The sequence below is a fragment of the Mchenga conophoros genome, linkage group LG10 (genome assembly GCF_057382185.1).
Source record: "Mchenga conophoros isolate Kocher_MC1m ecotype Shallow Benthic linkage group LG10, M_conophoros_male_GT1.1, whole genome shotgun sequence".
Classification (NCBI taxonomy): domain Eukaryota; kingdom Metazoa; phylum Chordata; class Actinopteri; order Cichliformes; family Cichlidae; genus Mchenga; species Mchenga conophoros.
In genome coordinates, this window is record NC_140535.1 from 5,374,430 (window position 1) to 5,399,466 (window position 25,037).

At 39.8% G+C, this 25,037-nt stretch overlaps 1 protein-coding gene across 3 annotated transcripts; it reads right to left on the minus strand.

Moving 5' to 3' along the window:
* Positions 1-212: 212 nt before the first annotated feature.
* Positions 213-24,745, minus strand: robo4 (roundabout, axon guidance receptor, homolog 4 (Drosophila)). Of its 3 annotated transcripts, none has more exons than XM_085288292.1 (19): positions 24,131-24,745; positions 19,285-19,611; positions 15,466-15,623; positions 14,458-14,578; positions 14,152-14,290; positions 13,459-13,586; positions 11,993-12,108; positions 11,674-11,905; positions 11,470-11,591; positions 10,832-11,003; positions 10,521-10,718; positions 10,348-10,390; positions 8,907-9,019; positions 7,319-7,645; positions 7,151-7,228; positions 6,820-6,967; positions 4,161-4,391; positions 3,647-3,990; positions 213-1,308 (listed from the first exon to the last, which is right to left on the minus strand). In XM_085288292.1, the coding sequence occupies exons 1-19, from the start codon at positions 24,333-24,335 to the stop codon at positions 1,181-1,183; spliced, it is 3,330 nt and encodes a 1,109-aa protein (XP_085144418.1). In that variant the 5' UTR covers positions 24,336-24,745; the 3' UTR covers positions 213-1,180. The 3 variants fall into 3 exon arrangements, with proteins under 3 accessions (XP_085144418.1, XP_085144417.1, XP_085144420.1); XM_085288291.1 differs by having other exon boundaries at positions 213-1,362; XM_085288294.1 differs by lacking the exon at positions 24,131-24,745 and adding an exon at positions 21,154-21,501 and having other exon boundaries at positions 213-1,362.
* Between the last annotated feature and the right edge of the window lie 292 nt (positions 24,746-25,037).

Sequence of the window (25,037 nt, forward strand, 5' to 3'; positions counted from 1 at the left end):
CGTCATATGACTGAGAACATGCACACAGCAAGACTTTTAGTGTTTGTAATGTGTCTGTGAACAGGAATCAATGAGGGAAGCCATAAACAGAATCAATAATGGTACTGGTATTAATACAATTTCATCAATATACTATTTAAAGAGCATATGAAGATCATTTTAGCTTGATTTGTTACTACTAGTGTCAAAGGAAAAGCAGCTTCAGTGAAATATTGTTGAGTAGAAAAATGATTTTATTTCACAACTTATTCTTGTGGCTTTCAATCAATAAAATTACTTTATTCCAAACTATAAAACCATCTGCAATGTAATGTGAACAAAATAAAATTCAAAATACAAGTACATTTCTGCTAGAATTAGTGAAATACCTGCATATATAAAAGGATAAACTATGCACGCAGCATTTTCATTTCAAATACTTCAAATCTTACTACAGTTCCAGGTATTTGGTGATAAAAGGTTAACTCGATTAATTACTTTAACTTTTTTTCCTAGTTCTGTACCTACAGCTTATTGCAAACAGGGTTTATAAAAGCAACAATAAACTCAGGACATGCAGTGTCTTGGATTTCTTTAAATAATATTTGCTTAATATGCTGCATTTATATATATAGATATATATACACATGTTTGATCAGTGAGTGAAATCCTCTGTGTCATACGACTTCAGCACCAAATAAAATGTCCTGCAAAAAATACAGACATGTGCTGAGAGGGAACCTCCAGCACAGGATCTCTGCCTAATGACTGTTTTCTGACCATCTAGCATCCTGCCTTTGCATCTCTCTGGCCTTTTGCTGGGTGAGAATATCCTGAGGGAAGTATCTCATTATTGTTTCTCTAATGAGCGGAAAGGATGTAGAGAAGGAAAAAAGAGAACTTCTTCGACTCTGTGGAAGTCATTTCAAGGATGCTACCCTGAGATAAGTGGGGAGAAGTATTTAAAAAAAGAGAGGCATGCATCTGCCTGCGAAGGTGTCCCAAACATATACAGTATGAGCTATATGAAACCAGATCAGACAGAAACAAAAATAAAAACCTGAATAAACGCAACCGCGTAACTGTTACCAACATTTCTGAGAACGTGAATGGATCAGTGTCTGTCCCTTGGTCTTGGGAGGTGTATCTGCAGCTCTTAAACTTCAGCTGTGGTAGTTCAGTCACCATTGTAGCAGAGTCCCTAACTGTTGAAGGGTCTGGTGTTTCTGTCAGGATAGTGTTCTGAGTACTGGGCCTCCATTTCCTCCATCCAGGCCATGCTCCAGTCCCAAGCAGAAACAGGCTCCAGTTCGCCGAATGAGTCGCCTTCTGCATGGAAAGATGGGTACAAGGCGCTGAGGGGGGAGGCAGGCGGAGAGAAATCTAAACACAGGAGAGGACAACATGTTGACATTTCAATATCAAGCATGTGTCTGTGTGTGCGCGTGTGAAACTTTATTTGCCTTTGGAGAAGCAAGAGTAAACATTTCGAGCCCTCTGAGGAGCACCTTTCATGATGATTCTCAGGGGTGAAATGAACATTTCGAAGCTTCTTTGAAGCAGCAGTTTGTCCCTGAAAATAAAACTTTTCTAATTTGTTTGAGGCTCTGAAACAAACCGAGCCAATTCACACCAACCGCTTTGTGCAGTCCAGTGGTAGCAACAAATTTCAAAGAGCTCCGAGCTCATGTCCAGAAACAAAACACAAAAACGACGCTGAAGCCTTGAAGCTATACAGGCTCTGCCAATTAATGTGAGAGTGTGAAAGTGCACCAATCTGTGACAAGCCTCTTCCTGCTGTTTTCTTAGGATTAATCCACACTGTACCCTTCAAGCTAGGTCTCAGATAAGTACACTGAACCTGTGTGTGCACTTAACTGCACAGACTTTTTTTTTATTGGTAACTGTAAAGCAAAACATTTTAAATGTTACTGAAAACACAACTGATAGGATGTCCTGAACACCCAGAAAATTTCACTTGACATACAATAAAATGAACCCATGACCTGATTCCATCATTGCACAAATGTTAAAAACGGGTACGGTTTGGCTGCATGTGATCCACAGCTTTGTACTCAAAGTAACTCAGAGTAACTGCGAGGGAACATAATCAGCTGCAGAGAAGCCACTTCAAGAGTTTTCATACTGTGTGATAGAGTGAAAATCATGCAAGGCAGAACGTTGCCAAAAGTGAGTGTAGTGAGTGGAATAAAGCTGCACGGACCCCGAGGGAGGGCAGGGTGACTGATGAGTTGACAAAGAGGGAAGTAGATGACTCATCTGGAGGTTCAATCTGTTGAAAGGTCCCTAAGTAATTGCCTGGTGCCACTAGATATTAGACTGAATGAGTTTTTGTCTTTGCACAGGGGGCACGTGGACCAAAGCAGAAAGTCTGCTCAGACACGTTTCTGCACACAGTGAGACATCAGAAATATACAAAGAAGGCCAGAGAGGCCAAGCTACTTCCACAAAGCATTTTCACAACATTGTAACCCTCCATACCAACTTAGGGCTGCTCTTCCTTACCATTGAGCATCTTTCATAGATGAAAGGCCCCATCTAGTGGGGGAAAGTGGTAAGTACAACAGCGTCAGTGGTTTTGCACTTGTTTGTTTTCATCCATTCCAATAGAGACTAAAAGCAGCAGCTCACAGCTTTGTTTATGTCACATGAAAAATCAGTGATTCTGCACATGGAACCTGAACTTTTGCGCTATGAGACAACAGCACATCAGCTGGCAACTACACTTTATCATTTCAAAGTTCAAATTGTTTTTTTAGTAACTGAATCATTTGATCTTTGTTTATTTATCATTCATAAATAAATAATAATGCTCCAAAGGATAGAGCAGTTCATGAGGAGCCACTGGTAGGAATGAACTAAACCAAACCAACTTGTCAGTGTATTGAGACACTGCTCTGTATAAGTTCTGTGTGCTACAGGGCTCCATTGTGCCTCAGGAGGTACACTTGACCTTCTATTATTTTGAAGGTCTGTAGTTTGATCCCCTGTTTTCTCGAGTCCACATGCTAAAATGAGACACACACTTGTTAGAGTGTGTGCGTCTAATAATTAGCAAAAGTTTATGGCATAGACTAAAGTGCTAAATGAATGAATGAACTAAAAAGTACGACATAAACATGAGTCTGTTTATCCTTTAGTAAAAACTATAAGCCACAGTTTATGCTGACTTAGGTATTTCTCCTTCTTACGTATCTTTTGTCCTGATACTATAAAAACTTAAACGAATCCTTCGGAAAGCAGCCTCCAAATTGTTTTCTTAAAATATAAACTTTTTAAAAACAAATGTTTTTGTGAGTAAATGAGTTTAAAACACAGACAAAATATAGATGGGTGACAACACTGAACACACTGATGGTTCAGGACTACAAGTTGTTGAAAGTAGCAGATTAAAAAACAACTCCACAGGATCACTTGTGGGAGTTCTGTAGTTTTTTAAATAGTATTTTTACTAGTATTTTATAACTTAACCCCACCCACTAAGTGCCGTGGGGTTAGGTTAGCTGGTCATTCAAAAAAGCTCACATAACTGTGCGTAGTTAAATCTCATTCATTTCCACCATCATCTCATGAAAACGGATGTTTTTATACATTTTTTTGCCACAACTGATTTTCCTATTTCAAAAGTGACATTTCTGCTGTTTACCTGACAAAGAGGCTCCGCTCATGCTCTCCGCTGCCATGGCCAGGAGATGAGCAAAGTTAGCACTGTCATTAGTGTAGCAGCTGTCCACGGAGCTGATGAGGCTGGTTCGGGCACTGGACAGGTTGCTGTCCATGACTGAGCTGATCGTGTTCCACAGAGAGCTGTCCCATTCGCTGTAGCAGGAGGAAGGCGAGCTCTGACGGCAGGCATGACGGAGACTATTTAATGGAGGTTCGGGCTCAGTGAAGGCGTCGTGCACCTGAGCAGAGCGAGTCGGCCCGCAGATGTAATTCAGCGTCGAGGCAAAATGACGGGACAGGGAAGGACGCTGCTCTGGCAGGGCACTGCTGACACAAAGGAGCAGAATGGTCAGCTACAGTAACTGTGCATGCATCTGTATGTAGGCTGCATACAGGAGAAACTAAGCCGATACGCAGAATAATATCATGGAATAGTCATTATAGTGTTCACCTTTGCTCAGTGCTGACTGTAAATGGATTCATTATGGCTTTACCTGCATCTCTCTGGTTTAGGAGTGAGCTCCAGGTACTCAGCAGCTTCCTGTGCTGTCAGCATGCTGCCCTGTTCATCACTCTGTGACACAGAAGATAATGCAGTGCACAGGTGGCTGTAGGATGGGCAGATGTTCTTGTTGCTGGGTCCCAGTTGTCCATGGGGGCCTGATGCAGGACACACTGACTGAAGAGAGCCCATGTCCATTGTTAGCTTTGTGGAACGACTAGAGCTGAGGGAGACGCAAACAGACTGTAAGACTTGTGTCTTTTTTTTCTTCTGTCAAACAACCTTTAGAAATACAGGAAACCACTGTATACATCACACTGTATAAATGGTATCACTGATTTTTATGCTTTCTTCTCACATTTTGTTAAACATAACGTAAAACAAGCTTAACAAAATATATCATGTAAGACTTAATGTATGATTTTATTGAGGTTAGAAGTGCTCGTAGCTGCAATTCATTGTCACAGGAAGTTTTTTTTTACATAAAATATATTTATGAAAATGTGAAATTAGATAGCTAAGTTAATAAAGTGAACCACCACTTGTTCATAAAAATTGTTGTTGCTGTCTTTATCTCCTTTATTTAATCAATTCGCAAACATATATATAAAGTGAGGTTTGCTACATAACAGAACTACAGTATATAAGAGTTCAGTTGTCCTGCTGAGGTCAGACACAAACACTATTCATGCCAATAAGCTTATTCTTAGCTGTCTTTATCTTTGTACCTTTCTATACATAAAAGTCTACCAACTACATAAAGAAAAGAATAACCATTCAAATATGATAAAAGAAAAAAAACTTCAGAGCTTTGACTTTTCTGCTCTGTATAGTAATTAGGTTCTACACAGGAATGGTAAATGGTAAATGGCCTGTATTTGTATAGCCCTCTACTTAGTCCCTAAGGACCCCAAAGCGCTTTACACTACATTCAGTCATTCACCCATTCACACACACATTCACACAGTGACTTGTAGGAAGTGACTTGTAACAGAGTGCTAAACAGAGAGCACAAGAAGTCAGTGACAAGAAAAGACCACCACGTTAAACTATTCCATGTTTCAAAGCGAGTACCTAGTACAAGGGCAAAAACAACCTGGTATGTCTGTGATATAGTGTAATGCTTTGTAAGCAAGTACAGAGAATATAAAAGATTTGTTTAACATGCAGCTGAACATTGATCTGTGCGTTTGACTTCTGCAAATTAAAAAAACAAAACAAATATTTGACTCTATTCAACAATTTAGTGAATTTCTTCCTAATTATGAAATATTGAGTTAATCCTTTAATATGTGACACGATGTCAAAGAAGCCTTTAACTAACAAAATAAATCAGTTCATCCTCATTTATGTCCATGCAAACCAATATCTGAAACAACTCCCTGAGGTCCTTCAATACTAGACTAATACAGAATAGACTACTACAAAAATAAACAAGTAGTTGAACTGATCAAAATGTTCTGCATCAGGCAGCTTAATTACTGGAAGTACTGGGATCAGTAACAACCACAATTATAAATATACAAGGTGTCATAAATTAATGACAACTTTACTGGTTACACTTCCAAACTAGCAGTCTTCTTGTGTCCTGTGTTTTAAACTCAGTGTTACACATATCTGCAAATAGGATCCTTATCATTGTTCTCCTTAAGTGTTTCCACTAAAGTGGGCACTTTCTGGGACAGAAACATACTCAAAGCACCGAAGTCTAAGTCATCGCTGGCCATTAATGGAAGGCTAAAAAAATAGAAGATACATGGCAGGAAGCAGGAAAACTTTGCTAGATTTTTTAACATTTCTTCTGGTTATTTGCATAAAACAACTGAAACATTGCATAGAAAGAAATATTAAAATACACACTACTGTAATGCTTTGCAACCAGAGGGGCAGGACATATCCAGGAGGTATGAGAGAAGGTGGGAGGATTTGTACTGTTGTAGGATATTTACAATATAAAGTGAATTGAGGACATTGTTGTTGTCGTCTGGTGCTATGTAAATAAAACTGAACTGAATTTCAGTCTTTCATTCTGGACTAGCTAGCTAACATTTTCAGAGGGCTCAAAGTTCCCACTGTGACAAAACTAAAGCATACTACTGTCCAACTGAGTGAACCACAATCACATCTATTTAACAATTTCAGAGTTTGAACAGTGTGTCCCAAACTGACTTGAGGGTCATATTAAGGTTAATCTCACATCGCTGTCACAGTGACAGCTAGTGTCTGCTACAGATTAGTAAATACATTCTGTTTTTATCAGTGGAATTGGAGAGGTTACAAAAACAGAGGTTTTACTGTTGAAGAGTTTACTGTTACTCTTCAAAAGTACCTGAACAAACAAACTCACAGCCTTAGAGTTAAAGGTAGTCTGCATTCTAGCTGCACTATAGGAAGGAAATATCCTGTATTATATAGATAATGTACTACCTTTATGCCAACTAAACTATCCTAAAGACTGACGTATACACTGGTTTTTATAGGGTTATCTGAAAACCTGCATTGTCAAGTCTAATTTTTCAGTTGCTGATGAGGAGTCAGAAACAACTAAATCTGTTTTTTTTTTCATTATTCCCCTTCTACACAACACCTGCATTTCCCAGAACAACATCTCCATTCAACCCTCTAACACCCAGTCTGAGTGTTTATCTCACCCTCCATCTGAGGTGAGGCTTTGCGTGTCAGTGGCGTCCTCGGTGGGTACTGGGGGAGGGGGCAGCAACATGTTCATAAGATGTAGTGATGCTGAGTAATGCAGCAGACGAGGACAACCCACAGGTTTACCACTGTCTGGATGTCCACCTGGATACACCATAGCAAACCATAGCAAAGTATAATTATCCAATAATTCCTTTTATTCCAGATTCTATAAGCATATTTTTAAATTTCGGGACTACAAAAAAGTTTGATCTGTGTACAAAATGTTTTTTACACTTCCACGAGGTTTGTGGACAATAATGATTTAATTACACAGATTGAAAGTACCGTGCTGGAGAGCTGGTATGTGACTATGTCCCTGGGTTCTTGTTGAAAGTATAGGGACACTGCTCACTGCATGCAGCTCTGTGGAGAAAACCAATTGGCCAATTCACGTTACTCAAGAAAGAAAGAAATTAACACTGCATTTCCAGATATCCACTGCTCCATATCTACCTTGCTTGCTGTGGTTCTTTTCCCATGATTCCCTTAGCACACCCATCTTGGGCTGGGGTCGTATGGCCTGTTTCCATGGCAGAGCCTCCCTGCTGATGATGGGTGAGGGCTTGCTGGCAGGATGAGTAAATATCTGGATAGTTTCGGCTCCTTCTTTGTGGGGCAAACCATGAGACATTTTAGTGACACGTCCCGGACTGTTGAAGGTCTTAAGACCACTGCCCATGAGGTCCACGTAAAAGGTGCCGTAGACACCGCAGCTATCGGTCACAATGGGAACGGTCGACTCCAGGCAGCTGCTGTCCTTCTTGGATGAGACTGGGAGGCCTAAGAAAACAGAGAGATTTATAAGAACACAAGTAGAACAAAAGGCTGCATCCCAAATTGCAAAATACTGCATGGGTTTAAAAGGTTTCTATGTTTCACGCATTGGGCCACAAAGTCAAGCTCGGCAGTAATCCCAGAAATGAGTTGAACAAACACAGCTGTCAAATCTTATATACGACGAACTATCTGAGCGGCTTTAGCCTGCACACAGATGCCTAAGAATCTTACAGATGTAGCACCTTCAAGCTGTTCTACAACCATCACTTCTTTTCAGGCTTTGTCTTTCTAATCACTGTAGTAGCTGTGGCCATTAAGGCCTGTTCTGTTCTACTCTGGGTCTTGCTGCTGCTTTCCCTTCTTGCAGCTTCATGTGGCACAGCCATAAGGTGGTTAGCAGTGTCACTTCCTGGTTTGAACCTCAACTGGAGTTTGCAACTCTGTGGAGTTTGCATGGTCTCCCTGTGCCTCTAGGTATCCTGGCTTCCTCCTATAGTGAAAAGGCATGCATACTGGGTTAACTGGATATTCTAAAATGACTGTGGATGTGAGGAAGCTAAAGATGGTCAATAAAAGAAGCTCTGCATAAATGTGTCTGTTCATCTCAAACAGTGCTGTCATAAAGCTCCTCCCATGTTTGGATCCAGTCTTTACATTACTGCCATCTTGTGGCTACATTTAGGTATTGTCACTGAAAGCTGTGCTTATGCTCACTGGAAACTGAGCACAAAGTATACCGGCTCAGCTATCACTGCTCTGGAATCAGCTAGGATCTCCACTTTGTATGAAAACGCAGTTTGCATTAGCCAGTAAACATGCTTTGGTGATTCAGCATCAGAACAGTTTCAAATTAACATCCAATTAAATGTCTGCCCACCTGCTGTGCCAACACTCCACAGTCATTTTCATTAATATTTGGATTCCCCGCATAGATATTGACAGTTTACCATGTCACACACGCCTCAAACCTGTGAGAATAGCACATGTTGTAGTCCAGTAAGTTCAATCCAGCAGCACAATTTCAGACAATGTCCTAAGCTAATTCTCCAGATTGTTTTACATGACGTCTGAAAACAGCTTATGTAGCACCATCAGAATCATTGGTTGATTTTTTTCGTTTCCTCAACTGTAAGCAAAAAATCTTTGGTGGATTTTAAGAGGTCACCACGAACCCAAACAAGTAAATCTAGTCGGGTCTGCTGTAGGACAGCAGTTTGGGAGAAAGAAGTCATCATCAGTCTACTGTTTTGCAGTCCATACTCACTGGTGCTTCGGATTCCTGGGTGATGCTGACCTTGGGCCCATAGGTCATGGTACTTTTGACTCAAAGAAGGTCTCCAGCCTCCGGGGATCCACGGTGAATCTGGAGCTGCCATCCTGGAGAGAAACCAAATCAAACCAAAATGAACTCGCTGGAACCAAACGTCAAATATTAGAGACGTTTTTATGCTGTAGCATAGATTCATTATCTCCATATAATATTTATAAGAATCTCACTTTGTGTTCTCTACCATGGATACCGTGGAATTCTTGTTAACAAATGGCTTTTTGCTTTTGAATAGTACAAAACACTCTGACAGTAGAGGGGAAGATGAAGCATGTTCGATCCCCGTCTGCTCCAGTCTGCATGCAAGCTACTAACCCCGAGCTGCTTCATATGAATACGTGTGAATGTTTGGTAGGAGAAGTGCTTGTGCGAGTTATGTAAAGCGCCGTAAGTGCTCAGAGTAGAAAAGCGTTATATAAGAAGCAGTGGTGCTCTAGTATTTACCTAACCATAGTCATGTCAGAGGCTGGCACATCCCGAGTTTGAATAAGAAGGCAGCAGTACTGCAAACCATGCAATGATGGAAGCAAGAGAAAAAAATGAAGGTAACTTGGAACAATTTTGAACTTTTTTTAGAGTGAATGCAGCCATCTACGAAGCGCCTTGAGGCGACTTTTGTTGTGATTTGGCGCTATATAAATAAAATTGAATTGAATTGAGGGGTTGGTGAATTTATTTTCTACTAAAAGTTTTAACACCATTTGGTGGTTTCTGTTCAATATTTTGTGATGCTCGTGTTTCGAAGGGTTAGGTCACTCAGTAATTCCTGTGTAAAGTATTGAGTCAGTAAAAGGAGTCGTTCCCTTTAAAGCTCACACAGATAGATTTAGGAAAGTACTGGATGGAGGAAAAGCAAAGAGGACTGGTTCTTACGTAGTGCTTTTCACTAACATTCACAGATGAACGCATTACAGAGAGTTCAGTATCCTGTCCAAAAATGCTTAGCCATTAAGTTAAGGATCTGACCATCAACCTTCCAATAGGCAGAAGACCTGCTCTACCTTGTACCTACACTACACCCCCCCCCAACATTTCTTTTCCAGGTGAATACTTTTAGGTGGTGAAAACAGATTTTGCTTCTGTTCCGCCTACTGCTTACTTCCTGTGCTTCTTCAACGCGCCATCAACTAAAAGCAGGTGTTTTTTTGTCTGTAAACAAACATCTAAGAGAATGAATGTAATACATTTAACCAGCTGTCTTACCAACACTTTAAAAGCTGACTTGCTGACTATAATTCAAAGTGGTTTGTATACATTCAAGACACTACTTGAATGAATGTAAAGCTGATTCATCCACACTTGGTTTTAGTGGTTTGAATGTATTCCTGTCACTTTATTGTCGCAACAGAATCGAATATGCGTCTTCTTTTCATTTTACCTGTGTTTTATAATGAGATCTTCACCGGCTAGTCTTCGCAAACCTAAAAATAAAGGAAGATATAGTATCAACAAAATATGCATATTATTGTTTATCACAAAGCCTTTGTGGGTGTATTGGAGGTTCAGCTTTTTCTTTTTACTATGGTGGACATTAAAGCCTTAAACTCATACCTTTAGCCTTGCCAGGTCTTGGTATCAGCTGACCGGTCCTGCTGTGGTGTCTGAAGAGACAGATCGCTGCACCCATCAGAACACACCACAAGACGGCGCCGATGCTGCCGAGCAACACAGGGTCCTGAAGAAAGGCCAGGACCGGGGACAAACGCCGCCTCTGGCTATCTGCCTCGGGTAGTCCACCTAACTGTGAGTCTGAGCAGCAGAATGGAAGCACATTATGAATGAATACAACCCAGTCTGAGAACACACGCTGGTCTTTATCTGTCCTGATACAGAAATAAAAAGTTGACAGCTGTATTGCTCACTGATGACAAATCCATGAGGGTCACTCAGCATTCCTACTCCAGCCCCATTGACTGCTGCTATGGTGACCCAGTACTGCTTCCCTTGTTTGAGGCTAGAGATATGAAGGCTCAGTTGGCTACTATCCACAGTCCAGTTTTGGTACTGCTGCTCTTCGGGCTCCACACACCACACCTGAAGAAAGTTTGCATCTTTAAGAGTGAGATTGAAGCTTGTATCCACCCCAAACATGATCAAAATCATTTGTGTGGATAAAGCTTTAATCACTAAACAATTCATCAGCTGCTCCACATGGACATACCAGTAACTGAGACTCCAGTTATAACAGAATAAAACATTCCTACTAAGAACCATGTGCTCTTCTTTATTAAATATTTAATATGTCTACAATACAACACATTTCTTCCATCACAAAGTTTGCCTCAGAATCTTAGTGCACAGTGATTGGTTAATCTGTTTCTTGTTCCACTTGCTGATTAATTCTTCCATATATTTGTATGCAGGACTGTTTGTATCCCATGTTTCCCTCTTAAAATGACTCCAGCATGATTCATTACAATCTGTAAGGATTTATGTTTCCCTGAGGGTTTCAACAGTCTGCTGAGCAGATAACTGTGTCGTGCAGTCCTACTGTAATTACCTGGTATCCCTGTAAGATCCCATTGTGGGTTACAGGAGGAGGAGGCTCCCAGCTCAGATGGATGGTGTTATTCTGCTCATGATTGACTGTTACTGACACAGCCCGAGGAGAGGCACTGGGCACTGTAAACAGAGCACTTATTATTACCAGCAAAACACAATGAATATTCTCACATCACAAAGATAAAGTAAAAACCTTTGTCACCTGTCTCAGAAACTCTCAGGTGCCGGGTGTTGCTCTCCCTCCCATATAAGCCGCTGCCATAAGGCCGAACTTTGAAATCATACTTGTAGCCTCTCTTTAGGGGGCCCACCTGAGCCTGGAAGCTGGGGAATGTCACCTTCTCTGCTGCCCAGTCTGAGCTGGCAGTGAGCAGAGAGCGATACAGAACCTCAAAGCCATCAAGGTAATGCGGCTGCGCTGGGAGTGACTGGAGCTGGTCAGGGAGAAAATACAATGTGGATCGTGTACGTGTCATACTCCTGCATTCTTTCTGACACGTGGTGCAACAGCTTTCCCTTACCTTCCACTGTAAGAAGGACATGTTAGAATCAGGGGCCATGACGGTGACGTTCTCCAGAATCACACGCAGGGATGACAGCTCTTTGTGGAGGTCTTTCTGCTCAGTGTTGGCAGCCTCTGGAAACACAAGTGGTTTATTCAAACCCATTGCATTAACCACAGATGATTGCAGCAGTGTGTGAGGACCTCTCTGTTGCTGGCCAGATTGTGCAGTGAAAATTCACTAGCCAACGTTAACCTAGAGCATACTTGTTTCATGAATTCATTCACACAGCAAGAATCTACCGCTGACATAGAACTGCAAGGTTTCTTTGAACACAAACATGTTCCTAAAGACTCTAAACTTACATTACAGATTCATAAAGTCTTTCCACTGATACTTCAAATCCCTCAATTGCTAACCAAAGGATAAACATCATTCTTCACCCTCATTTGGTGCAATGATGATGGTAGGGAGATTGCTAAACCCTCACAGCTGTTCAGATGGACGGAGATTTTGCAGTTATGAAGACCATAACATATGATTCACATGGTTCCCTCTCTGTTATTTTTCATTAACTGCTCAAATCTATGAGTAACCATTTTAACATCATGTGCATTGGACAGTGCAAAGATAAGGATTTTTTTATGGAGAGGTGTTTAAGAAAGGTGTATGAGATGAATAAATATCTTCAACTGTGGCATGCATAAGCACTTTAGTATCTGCAAGTGAGCATATTATAATGTCTGAAGCTGAACTAAGGTATTTTTTGCATCATATTTTTGCATATACAATTGTGGTAAGTTATTTTTCAGTTAGACAACAGATACTCGATGACAGAAAACACAGTTGATTGTCATGGACAACTCCAACACGAGTTTCAAAAACTGCTTCAACTCATTCAAATGCAAATGCATGCAGCAAAGCACGCCCACAGCTTATAAGATCTTACTCCAGAATGAGCAGCTGTGCTTAACATTTCTGCTATTCTTCAGCTTTTTACTGACCAAATCAGCTAATTTATGAAAAACACCTCTGCCTTTGCATCCTGTATATAATGTCACTTTGTTTTAATAAAAAACCTACAGCACGTTCTGGGAAATTACTGTTCTCTCCTTCATGTGCAGACCTTTGCACAAAGACGAACAATAATCTAATCACAAACCTACTTCCCAAGTGTGGACTTACTACAATCGCGTCTAAATTACAGAATTCAGAAGACTACAACTAAAGTCGTAGACACCACATGATGAAATGAATTAGTTTCAGCATATCAAATCATAACAATCATTTCTAAACTGTGGCTCTGACTGCTGTAAAACAGAAATGTCACTGTGTGAAGGAAGCACTCATTTCCTACACTTAGAGTAATCGTAGGAAAACATTCTGATGGCCCACACTGAAGCAGAGTGTTTTTAACATTCATCGAGTGATTGTAAAACACATGACACCAGATATATTTTAACAGCATTATCATGTAACCTCACCTTCAACTAGTAGCTGTGCACTGGCAGTGACCACACCCACATCATTGAGAGCAGTGCAGGTGTACTTCCCGGCATCCAGGGCTGTCACATAATGGATCTGGAGAGTCTGGTCTGGGTTTACGATGTACCTGTGTAAAGTAAAGTAAAGTGTAAAGTGTGCATGTTAGTCCCCGTAGGGAAATAGTTCCTCTGCATTTAACCCATTCACCCAGTGAAGCAGTGGGCAGCCACCAATGCAGCGCCCGGGGAGCAGTGTGTAGGAACGGTACCTTGCTCAGGGGTACCTCAGGGTAGCCGTTCAGTGGAGTCGAACCACCGACCTTCCGATCATGGGGCCACCACTCTACCTACTGAGCTATCCCTGCCAAATCCATGTGCACACATGGATTTGAAATTTCACATCCCCCTCATCTCGTCTAAAAGAATCAACATTTAGACATAGCATAGATTCAACTGATTTCATTTACAAGCCTCCATATAACTTAACAGCTTGATGTAGACAAAGATTAAGAATAATTTGGACTTTTGAATTTGAAAAACAAAGACTGCTCTGAAGCGCAGTGCTTTTTGGTGTTTTGTGTCTGTTTTACATAAAATGTTAACACTTAAAATCGCCACAGTCTGTAATATTTCCACACCCATAAAGCATAAATGAATATTAGCCAGTGACCATGTGAAAGGGTTCTATATTACCTGCCATTGGGCAGTGGTCCCTGCTCTCTGCTCCAGACCACAGCAGGTGGAGGGTCACCTTTAGCTTGGCAGTAAAACTGGGCAGACTCTCCCGCTCTTACTGATACGTTTTCTGGCTTCAGCACCAGTACGGGCTTGGCTGCAGTACAACAGAAGAGAAACTCAAAACTATGCTTTGCATGTATCAAAGTGTTTTGTTTGCAGAAGGAAAACTTGCATAGGGTAATATTGCTTTGGAATCCTGACATTGCATTGGAAACTAGCGATGCTAACACAGTGATGAGTTGTTTTCAGTTCCTGTCTCACCCAGCACAGAGAGCCGAGCTGCCCTGCTCTCCCTCTCCCCCACAGTGTTGATGGCCGCACACACGTAAGCACCAGAGTGACTTTTCTCTGCAGGACCGATGATAAGCTTCCCATTCAGCTTCTGCAGCAGAAGCACAATGCAGACAGGATGTGGAAATCGCACAGGATCTATACATATATGTACACTTCAAACTGGTGACTTGAGACCATAAACTCATTAGTAGAGGTCACACAACAAAACAGCCAGAAGATTTTCCATCAGACTTCTTTGTGGAACCAGAAGTAACTCCCTGCTGGAAATGTAAAAGCATGCACTTTTTAGACCTCAAAGCTAAATCGATTTGTACTGACCTTCTTTCACAGGCAAACCTCTGCAAATGCATTTATCGAGAATTTATAATCTGACTTTTTTCCAGTTTTTTTAATACAATGGTGATTTTTAGTGAATGAATTCAATCCAGTACTATGCTCTTATCAATGCAAACAGTGTTACCTTAAGAACTATGCATTTACCTCCTGCTGCTGCTGTTATGTTAATCTGACAGCGATGTCTGCACCTGCATCTACAAGGCTGATTTCAGTGCCAGTATTCCTCATCTGATCCGTTTCTACCCTCTAGAGCGTTACTGTCAAACGAATGTAATATTGTTGTCAATTTGATGAGAATTCCTCCAAGAGCTGGCTGCTGTGTTGCTGTTTGTTGGTTTAGCCGACATGACAAATTTCACACTGATACTGGATTGTTTTGACATTCACCTATTTGGATCCAGCTTTTTCCTACCATAGAAACTGCCCTGAAAGAGGTCCTGCAGGGTCATTAAAAGGGTTGGAACATGCACAAAGGTGTGGATGCTAAAGGTCAGAGTGCAAGTTCTTAAGAGGAAACATCATGTGACAGTGCCCGATGCATTTGTTAATAGTTGTGAAGTTCCATTTCAAACAGTTGTAAGAATCTATTTTACACAGGTTATATAGCTGTAATAGATTTATTAGGGGCAGACAGCTCACAGTGTAATGATGATCAGCACTGCTGATGGGCAGCCCATCCTTCTTCCAGACAACATTAGGTTCCGGATGTCCCACTGGGGGGCTGCAGGTTAAAACAGCCATTTCCCCCTCTGCCACTTCCACATCAGTAGGCTGCATACTGAACTCCTCCTTCAACACTGCAAAATCAGAGAGTTCAGGTTAAGCTTACCTGAGACCTATATCTTTGAATACACTGAGAGATAAACTGTCTGCATGAGATAAAATGTCTATTTCTGCACTTGTCCAACCCTCAGCCCAGAGGGTTGGACAAGTGACATTTCCTCATATTCAACCACAGAACAGCCTTGACTCACTCGCATGTAAGAAAGATATGCAACAAGCATGCAGTGTATTTTCTCTCAGTTTGAGCTTGTGAATGTGTCGGAAACCTTTATGAGAGGCATTCCTCTCTGTACTGCAACTTTTCCAGCAAGACAAATTCATGTGTCTCACTGCTCCCATCAACTCCAATTCATATTTTCTGTGGGCTTTACTCATCATTACTGAACCTTTTTTCCCAAGTAAAATAACCAGACATCTACCATAAATGGCCATCCTCTGAATGGGGAAATATCCTCTTCATTCTTATTGCTTTTTACTTTTTAAGAAAATTTGTTTGATCTCAACATTTTTAACATTTTCTCATTAACACATTTTATTTTTTTTATTTATTTTGAATAAATTTTCATTTAAACAGAAATCATATTAGTCTGTTTATTTAATCAGACAGTTGACCCACATGACATTTTGCAATTTTAGACGCCAGAATATGAAGGATATTATCTATTATATTAATCATATCATTATATATTATATCTATTCTATGAACATAGTGAAAAGCTATACAAACATAGAAGGTTTTATAAAATAAACTCCAAAAAGGAATACATTATTTTAACTACAAATAATGCATTAATGAACATTCATGAACAACCATCAATCTGACTGTGATATAAAGGCTGATGAGTCAGACCTACCATGTGAGACTGGAGTAAGATGAATAGGTAACAGGGTGGCTTAGGGAGTGATATTGAGCCAGGTGGTTTGAAATGTTGGGAGTTCTGGTCCTCATACTGTAGGGACTGTTGTTGTGAAGTAGTGCTGTATAAATCCAGCTGAGCTGAATTTACCTGAAGTGAACTGAATTAAATCAACAGCTCACTGGGACACTGTTTGACTCCAGCAAACACTGACACTGTCTCTCTGTGACTGTAACCACGCACGTCTTCATCACCTCTCTGTACGAGTGTCTGTGTGATGTCTTTATTGCCCCACCTCTGTTTTCTGATTAGGGTTTCATCTATTGTCTTTTTTAGAGAAAAACAAATTATAAGCGCATCTAGAAATTATTTTTAAGATGCATGCATCCAGCCAAACACTTGTCTGTACTCGGGCGAGACTTGAGAATGGATGCTTAAAAAGCATTCCGATGTTCAAAGACCCAGAATTCTCCTGTGGAAATAAGGCTGATGTGCTTGGAAGAAATTCTACTGTCAATTAAGTGCTTTAGCAACTGAGAATATCAAATATCTCAGCTGCTAAAGCACTTCATTACTGATTACTATTTTTGCTAAAAATGGAGTTGGAAATAAGTCTAGAGACAAACCAGAACAGGAGACAGGAAATGTGTTTTGATTGGTTCAGTAATGAAACTATGTGAAAAATATAGACATAAACCCCCTAGATCAAATTAATTTTACACATACCGCCCAAAAGTGGGCCAGACCTGTGAAAATCTCATTTCTTGCAGTGTGAAGCAGTTTGTCTGCACATTTAGTCCCTGACATATCTCAATATAAGAAGGAAACAAAAGTGCAATTTCAACAGCGTCTCTTACTATGCCGTTTTTCTACGTGATAAAGAAATGATGCTGTAGTAAATGAAGTAATGAAGTAAACTCTGTCAGCATGACTGTTGGGCTTGAATTGTATGAAATAAATGCTTAACATTAGAGAAGTTTAGTTAATTTCCTTAATTCAAAGAACATTTCCTATTTTATTTATTTATTTATGTCTTTAACTGGATACATTGTAAAAAACAGACACTGATAAAGTAGAGACTGAAACAAAAGGAACTAATTGCTTATCTGTTACTTCATTACTCTAATGTGAATGACTGTGTGCGAGGTGCTTATCAGTAGTAAAATCCTGAAATTACGAGTAAAGTAAGGGATTACTATTGCAAAAAAAGTAATTAGATTACAGTTACTTTCCCGTAAGCATGCTGTGTTAATGCGTTACTAAACCGTGATTTTGCTTGTGAGAGTGTCTCATAGCAATAATGTAGGCGCGTGCGACGTTCATGGTAACAGACATTTGCAGATCAACAATGGATAATATATAGAGTGGGGGAGAGTATGACCAGCACACAGCGTTTAAAGCGTGGAAGTACTGACCTTACTTTGAGTTTGATTTTGAAAAAAGTGACAAAAACATTAGCGTCTGCTGTACAGTGCGGGGGAAGAAAACTTATTTTTACAGCAAAAAAACCCTTAAACTTCTGAGCAAGTACCAAGCACGCTGCCACGGGAATGTGAAATAGAAAATAGAAGAGAAACCCCCGGATCCCCCCACTGACATGACCGCCGCGGCACTGGGCAAACCTCCACCTGCTCCACTCCTGCTAAACAGGTGAAAATAGATTTACGAACGACAGGACTCAGTGCCAAGTCTTTGATTTTATTTATTTTCTGCTGTGTTTTACTTGCATCTATTTGAAAGAGTGAGTGTAAACACAAAACATTTTTTTTAATATGCTGGACTGTGCAGAAAATAGGTTCAAATGTTAAATGAATTTCTTCAAGTCAAAGACTGTTGCATATAATTACATTTTTGCTTGATGCAATGTGCATAAAGTTAAAGGATTAAAACTAATAACACAAGTTTTAAAAAGAGACTTTTTCATTTGATTACATTTTATATGATGGAAAATGAAAGGTGTATTGTTTTATTACCTATTGAAGTTGTGTATCATGTTTTTTAAAAGTAACTAAGTAACTAATTACTTTTGAAAATTAGTAATCAGTATAACTGGATTACTTTTTTGGAGAAGTAATCAGTTTACTTTTTTCAAGTAACTTGACCAACACTGGTCATGAACATTTGAACTCTGTGCCTCTGGGAGGCCGATGTTCCCACAGAAGAAAACATGATTGGACCTTGAACAGACTGCTTATAAAGAACAAGTTTGTTTCTGAGTGTGCAAAAAATTTGACACCAGTTTTTATACTTTGAGTGGTTATTTTTTATTATTACTCTCAGTTTTTTTGCAGTATTTGTATATTTGAACATTCAGTGTCATTTTGGTTTTCATTTAACTTTATGTTGCTTTTAATTCAGTGTTTCTATGTTGTGTGGTGTCTTGTAATGCACTTCATAGGTCTTGTATTTTAAATGTATTATATAAATTATTAAGGTTGTTACTACTCATGTTTAAGGCAAACAACTATTGATACGTTGTAAAAATATAAAATAAATACGAAATATGACTACAGTGTAGTTGCACTACGATATGATTATTTAAGGACTACATCTTTGCATGATTCATACATACACGCAGACACCAGATGTTCTTGCAGACCCTCATTTATCTATAAGGCCAACCACCCTTTAAGCCAACTTTCTTCTGATTGGTTACCTCGTGCACATCATGTTTCTGTGGAGCCTTGTATATGAAAAGACTAATCTAATCAAAGTGTTTTAGTTGTCAGTTAGACAGACAGTTCTTTTTATGCCTGTAGGGAAATATTTTCTGTGGTACAGCAGGTCCTATGAGTAGCCACACATGTCCCAGTCTCACCTGCGATAAACAGCGATGCATTACGGCTGGTGTCCTTCCCCGCACTGTTCCTAGCCACACAGGTATAGACACCCTCATGCGACTGCCCCTGTCTTCCCCCTTCCACGCTCAGAAAGAAGAGGCTCCCGTCTGAAAGGATCATCGGCTGCAGCTGGCCATCTCTCTTTGCGGTCTCTAGCAGCTGATTGTTGCGTAGCCACTCAATAGTTGGCTTCGGGCTTCCGTCAGCGCGACAGGAGAGGGTGGCAGGATTGCCAACTTTCACCACCACATCAGAGGGGTGGTGGACAATGCGGGGAGGTCTCTCTTCTGCTCGAACCTTGGAACCTGAGGAGGATAAAGAGAGAATTGGTTAAGCAATGCTGCTCATGTTAGCTTTGATTTCCTGAGTTTGTTTCTGTGTGTTTCACAACAGGAGATTTGGTGTAAATTACAGCACTTTTCTCTGTAAGAAGCAAACCTCAGCCCTACACATCGCCACCCCTGAGTTCCAGCCACTAGCAAAACCCACAACAAACAAACGTATGCTCTGCTACCAACAAACAATGTGTATTTGCAGCCAGTTGCAATGGAATGCCATTGTTTGAGCTTCCCATGGGACTGGATACCCAAAGACGGTGCACAGATGGTGATCAGCTTCCTGACAGGAGCGGAAGTCAGAGGTTCTCAGGAACATCCAGGCCAACAAAAGCTGACGGGAACTTCCTCATCAACGGGACATCCGCCACAGAACAAAAGACCATCTTCAAGAGACACTTAACACTCACTTTTGAAAACTTAAAATGTGGGAAGAAACAAAGTCCTACAAGTGTGTTAAATTACATCATTAAATCATCTTAGGTTAGCAAGGTTTGGGAAGGCAAGTTACAGCACAGACGCTGCTTCTTATTTAATTTATACTATGAAAAACACATGCTTTCAATGTAATTTATACCAGCTGTGTTTAAAGAAAATAATCAGGAAAACAGGAAACTGAATTCACATCTAAACTGAATATTATCTTAATCTGACCCAACATTTTGGGAGTCTGAAATGGGAAAGGACAATCAACAAAACAGCTCTTGTCCCTCTTGAGCTGTTCTTTCATTTACTATAGGCGGAAATGCCTTCCCATTACAGCTAACAATAAGCTGTCCAACCTCATTGTCACTGTGTCCTTTCACATTCAGAGCAAAGGCAGGATGCAGTCAAAATACCAGCATGTCGTGGTCAAAACACTCTCAGGACATTTCTAAAATGCTTTATTCTTGGGAGGTAGGTGGTAATCAGGACGCTCCTGAACGTCACCAACATTTCCATTCAAACAAGCTGCACAAGCTGGGTAACAAATTATGAATTCATAAACTGTTAGAGGTTTACCCAAAGATCAGCTGGCAACAGATTCATTATAATTGTAACTATATTTAAAAAAACAAATCCATTCAGCTCATGCAGCAGAAGCACAATGCAGACAGGATGTGGAAATTACACAACATCCATGCATATATGTACACTTCAAACTGGTGAGTAACTTGAGACCATAAACTCATCAGGAGAGGTCACACAACAAATCGGCCGAAAGATCATTTTACACTTCTTTGTGGAACTGGTCTGTGTGGTCTCGTTAGTGACTTTGACACATTAATTGTCTTACAGTTTTTTACAGTTTATCTGTGCATTGGTGAAGCTGCTAGAATTAAAGCAAGTGGAACCCTGAACACAGACCCTGCAGCAGTATTACAAACATCCCCCTCAAAACTCTACGTTAGGTCTTTTTAGATTTTTCATTTCATGTCAAGGATTCAAAGTAACACATTACAGTTAAAAGGCATGCTCATCTTTTCTAACACAGGTTGTTTAGTTGACAGGAAGAGTTCCAACAGTACTTACCGAGGAGGAGAACTCCAAACACGGGTAGAAATATGTTCTCCAAATAACTTCTGCTCATCATTCTGAGCAGCCAAGTCAACAACCAGGATACTTTCCTCTGATATTAAATTTAAAGCTAACCTGTTACGTAGCATTTACGCCTCATTTTCACAAAATTGCCATTTGAGGGTTTTTTTTTTGTTGTTGTTTTTTGTTGTTTGTTTTAAAGTTACCGCAACTATATATATATATATCTTAAACTTAATTACTGCTCTATAACGATTACTCCCACGCAGTCCCAACTCCACACAGCTGGGAGGTGCAGTGAAATTTAGCTTCCTGATGGAATGGTTTTCAAAATAAAACCACGAAAGGTCTCGAGGCACAAGGCTCAATCGTCCCTGAAAGTTGATTCTGTTCACCGGGACATTCCGTTTTCGGTGAACAGAATCAACTTCCTGGGAAGACCACGAAAAAAACCCGCAATGTTAGTATAGAAATTATTATTAGTGTAGAAATAAATATTATTATTGTTATTATTATTATTTGGAAATAAATAATAAATTTATTTGCTTTAGTCCATAAAACTGCATTCTGTGATTTTAATTGATGTGATTTTAATTTGTATTCAAAATGGCAAGGTTTGTTTCCGCTTTTCTGACCACAGAAAGTTAACCGCTACATTATATGAAGAAAACTACTATCTAGATTAATGAATCTGTGTCCCCTGTGTTTATGTTTTAGTAAGTTCTTTTCTCTCGTTGTATCTATTGCAGATACTTTGCAAGAAATTCAGGGTAAAAAGAAGTCACATGTCATCGTGGAAGAAACGTTTAATTACTACATTACTACTGAAGACTCACCTGTTCTCAGCTGCATTTGAATAAAGCACCAAATCCGCACTTAAGCTTAAATTTCAAAACTTACATTTTAACTACTGATTTTATCTACTGTTCTGATTTTATCTGTTTTGATTTTATATACTGTTTTGTTTGTTTGTTAATTAGTTAGTTTGTTTGCTTGTTTTAATCAATTTTAAATCATGCTTTTTATTTGTTTTTGTTTCTAATGTCTCTGTAAAGCACTTTGAATCACCTTGTTGTTGAATTGTGCTATACAAATAAACTTGCCTTGCCTTACAACCAAATGTAAATCGCATAACACTATCAGAAATACCTGAGACCAGCAACGCTCTTTGGATTTTTACATGCCACAATATTACAGAATATAACCAGCTATTGAACAAAGAAAAGTAATGAATAAATGAAAACCTTGTCGAATTAAAATATATTTGCCAGTGATTCTCACAGCACTAATTTATATTCTGTGGAGTCAGTTATAAAATAAATAGAATAAAAGAAAATACATTTCTGATGACCACTGTAAACACTGCTATAAACAAACAAGCAAAACTTCACACTAATATTAATATCAATTTCAACAGTAGAGTTTGGTTTTGCCTTTAAATATTGTATTTTAGGTTTAATCAAAGGAACGGAGGAGGAAGTATTACATTTTCCATTTAATCATGAGCTGTTGTCCATTTTCAGCTTTTGTGCTAGCACTCCTATGTGGCAGGAAGTTTTGAATCTCTCCATGTTTTTATTTAACAATAGAAGGAAACTGTACATCTGCTCCTCATTCATTGTGTCCAGCAATTCAGCTTGAAGGCTTTGCCACAGTAGGTTTTACTATAGCTTTTTGTAGATATCTTAAATTACTGAACTAAAAACAGGTTAGAGATTTTGTACAAATATACAATAAATTGAGTTTTTGATTATAAAAAAAACCATGCCATATAAGAATAAGTTCTACTACATCTCCTAAAGACAGAAAACAGTCCTGATGCTGAGTTACTTCCAAGTTTCCACAGTGAGGACAACTCCCAAATAAATGGACTACCACTAGTTCATTCTTTCTAATGGCGCACATAAATAAAGCATTGTGTAGTGAACTGTGCATTGTGAAGGTCAGAAAGGCCCGGGGCTAAGTGATGGATGTTTATATTGATCCAACAACTTAGGCTGGATGGCCTCGGCATCGGCAAGCTTTCAGCCTACAACAAAGGCTTTAGAGAGGATGAAGGATGAGTCGCCCCTGCAAAAACACAGCCCATGGGAATGGTGCTGGGACCAAGATGTGCGGAGGGAAGGGACCTCTTTCAGGCTGTAGACCAAAAGGTCAGCAAAGGTGTTGGAAATGAGGAAAAGAGGGTGGGAAGGCATTAGAAAAAAGAAAGAATGTGTCAGCTGTAGTGAGGAATGTGACAAAATGTGACTTCAGAGTAAATTCGCTTGTAAAGGAATTAACAATCACTGTCAACACAAAAGGCTGAATTAACTTAATTTAACCCAAAATAGGTTGTCTTTTTTGGCGGCTTAAGATAATAATTAAAGACTGAAGACAACAACGAAATGCCGATCTTAATACACTTAATAAATCTGAGCTGATGTAACTACTATGAAGAAAAAATATAGATGAGACTTTATTACATACAGCCAATGTGTTTTCTCTTTGATGAGACTTACTTTGAAACATAATTGTGAACTGACTTTTTTGCTGTGACATATATAGTACACATCACAAATTTTAAATATGTTTTGTTTAGTAAAACAGTTAGATTTAAATAAACATTGGATTACATTTACAGTTACATTACTTTATCTGGTCATTAACTTAATGCATTTATAGATCTAGAGTTTGAAATGTAAAAAAGAGTAAAAAAAAGTAAACATTTTGAAGAAAAGTTATGATGACTTTTGATTTTCAATACTTACACTTTATGTAACAAGGATGCAAAAGGCAATGTTAGTAACATAGAAGATATTTATCTGTTTTAAAATCACAAATTTAGTTGCAGCTCTAAGCCTGTCAGATGCGCTACATGCCAGCCTATAAGGTGCTGTCATCTACCTTCTCACTTAAAGGTCTTGCACGAAAAGTTTCAGCTCTTCTGCAGCAGAGTGCTGTCTGTCAGCTCTGTGAGTTTAGCACTCACCTTTTCTCCGGTGTGCCCTGTTCCTGTGAGGTGTGTGCTGGTGTCCCCCACTGTGATGAGCACGCTCCTTGAACAGGGTCTTTGACCTCTTGTCTAAACCTGGCTCTGCCGGCACGATGCCATGACACTTGCACCACTTGGAGTACTCTGCACAGGTGCAGAACCAGGACACCCAGAGGAGCCACACACAGACACGCATCTTCATGCTACGGGTCCAGGATGCAATTCCCCAACTCCTTACTGTGGTTCGGCTGTATCAACCATCCCCTCAGTCTACTCTCTACCGTGGCACTCCACAGACATTCAACATGTGACCTATCTTACGCCCCACTTCTTATTTGGAGATTTATGTTTCTCCATATTCCTCAGCTCCTCTTCCCTCCCTTCTTACTCTGGTTGCTCTCACTCTCTCCCTCCTCTTTGGTCTCCACCCCCCCTCTGAGTAGTAAGAAATTGGGAGATGTGGGGTTGGGTTGGGGGCAAACAATGATAAAAAAAAAAAAACAAGTTTCAGACCTCATGCTGAGCACATAGTGAGGAGAAGGGGACCAGGGGGTACTGTCTTGGGATAAAGAGGGAACAGAAAACAGGGCTCAGTGTAGGGCAGGAAGGAGGGGAGAGAAAGATGAAATAAGTGGGAGGTAAGAGAGTGAGGCCTGTGTTCACTAAGTCAGGTCACTTTCATCAATCAAATGTCTACCTACTGACTGATGAAACGCAGCGTAACAGTGTCTAAATATGGAGATCATCTCATAAACAGAATAACTGGACCTATTTTGATCATTCTGAAGCTGAGGCTTATAACTTTCAGAAAATGCACAAGAACAGACAGAAAGTTATTTCATTTCGTCAGATTTCAGAGGAACCTTTATTTGGACTGCTCAAAGGCACATCTGAAATATTATTT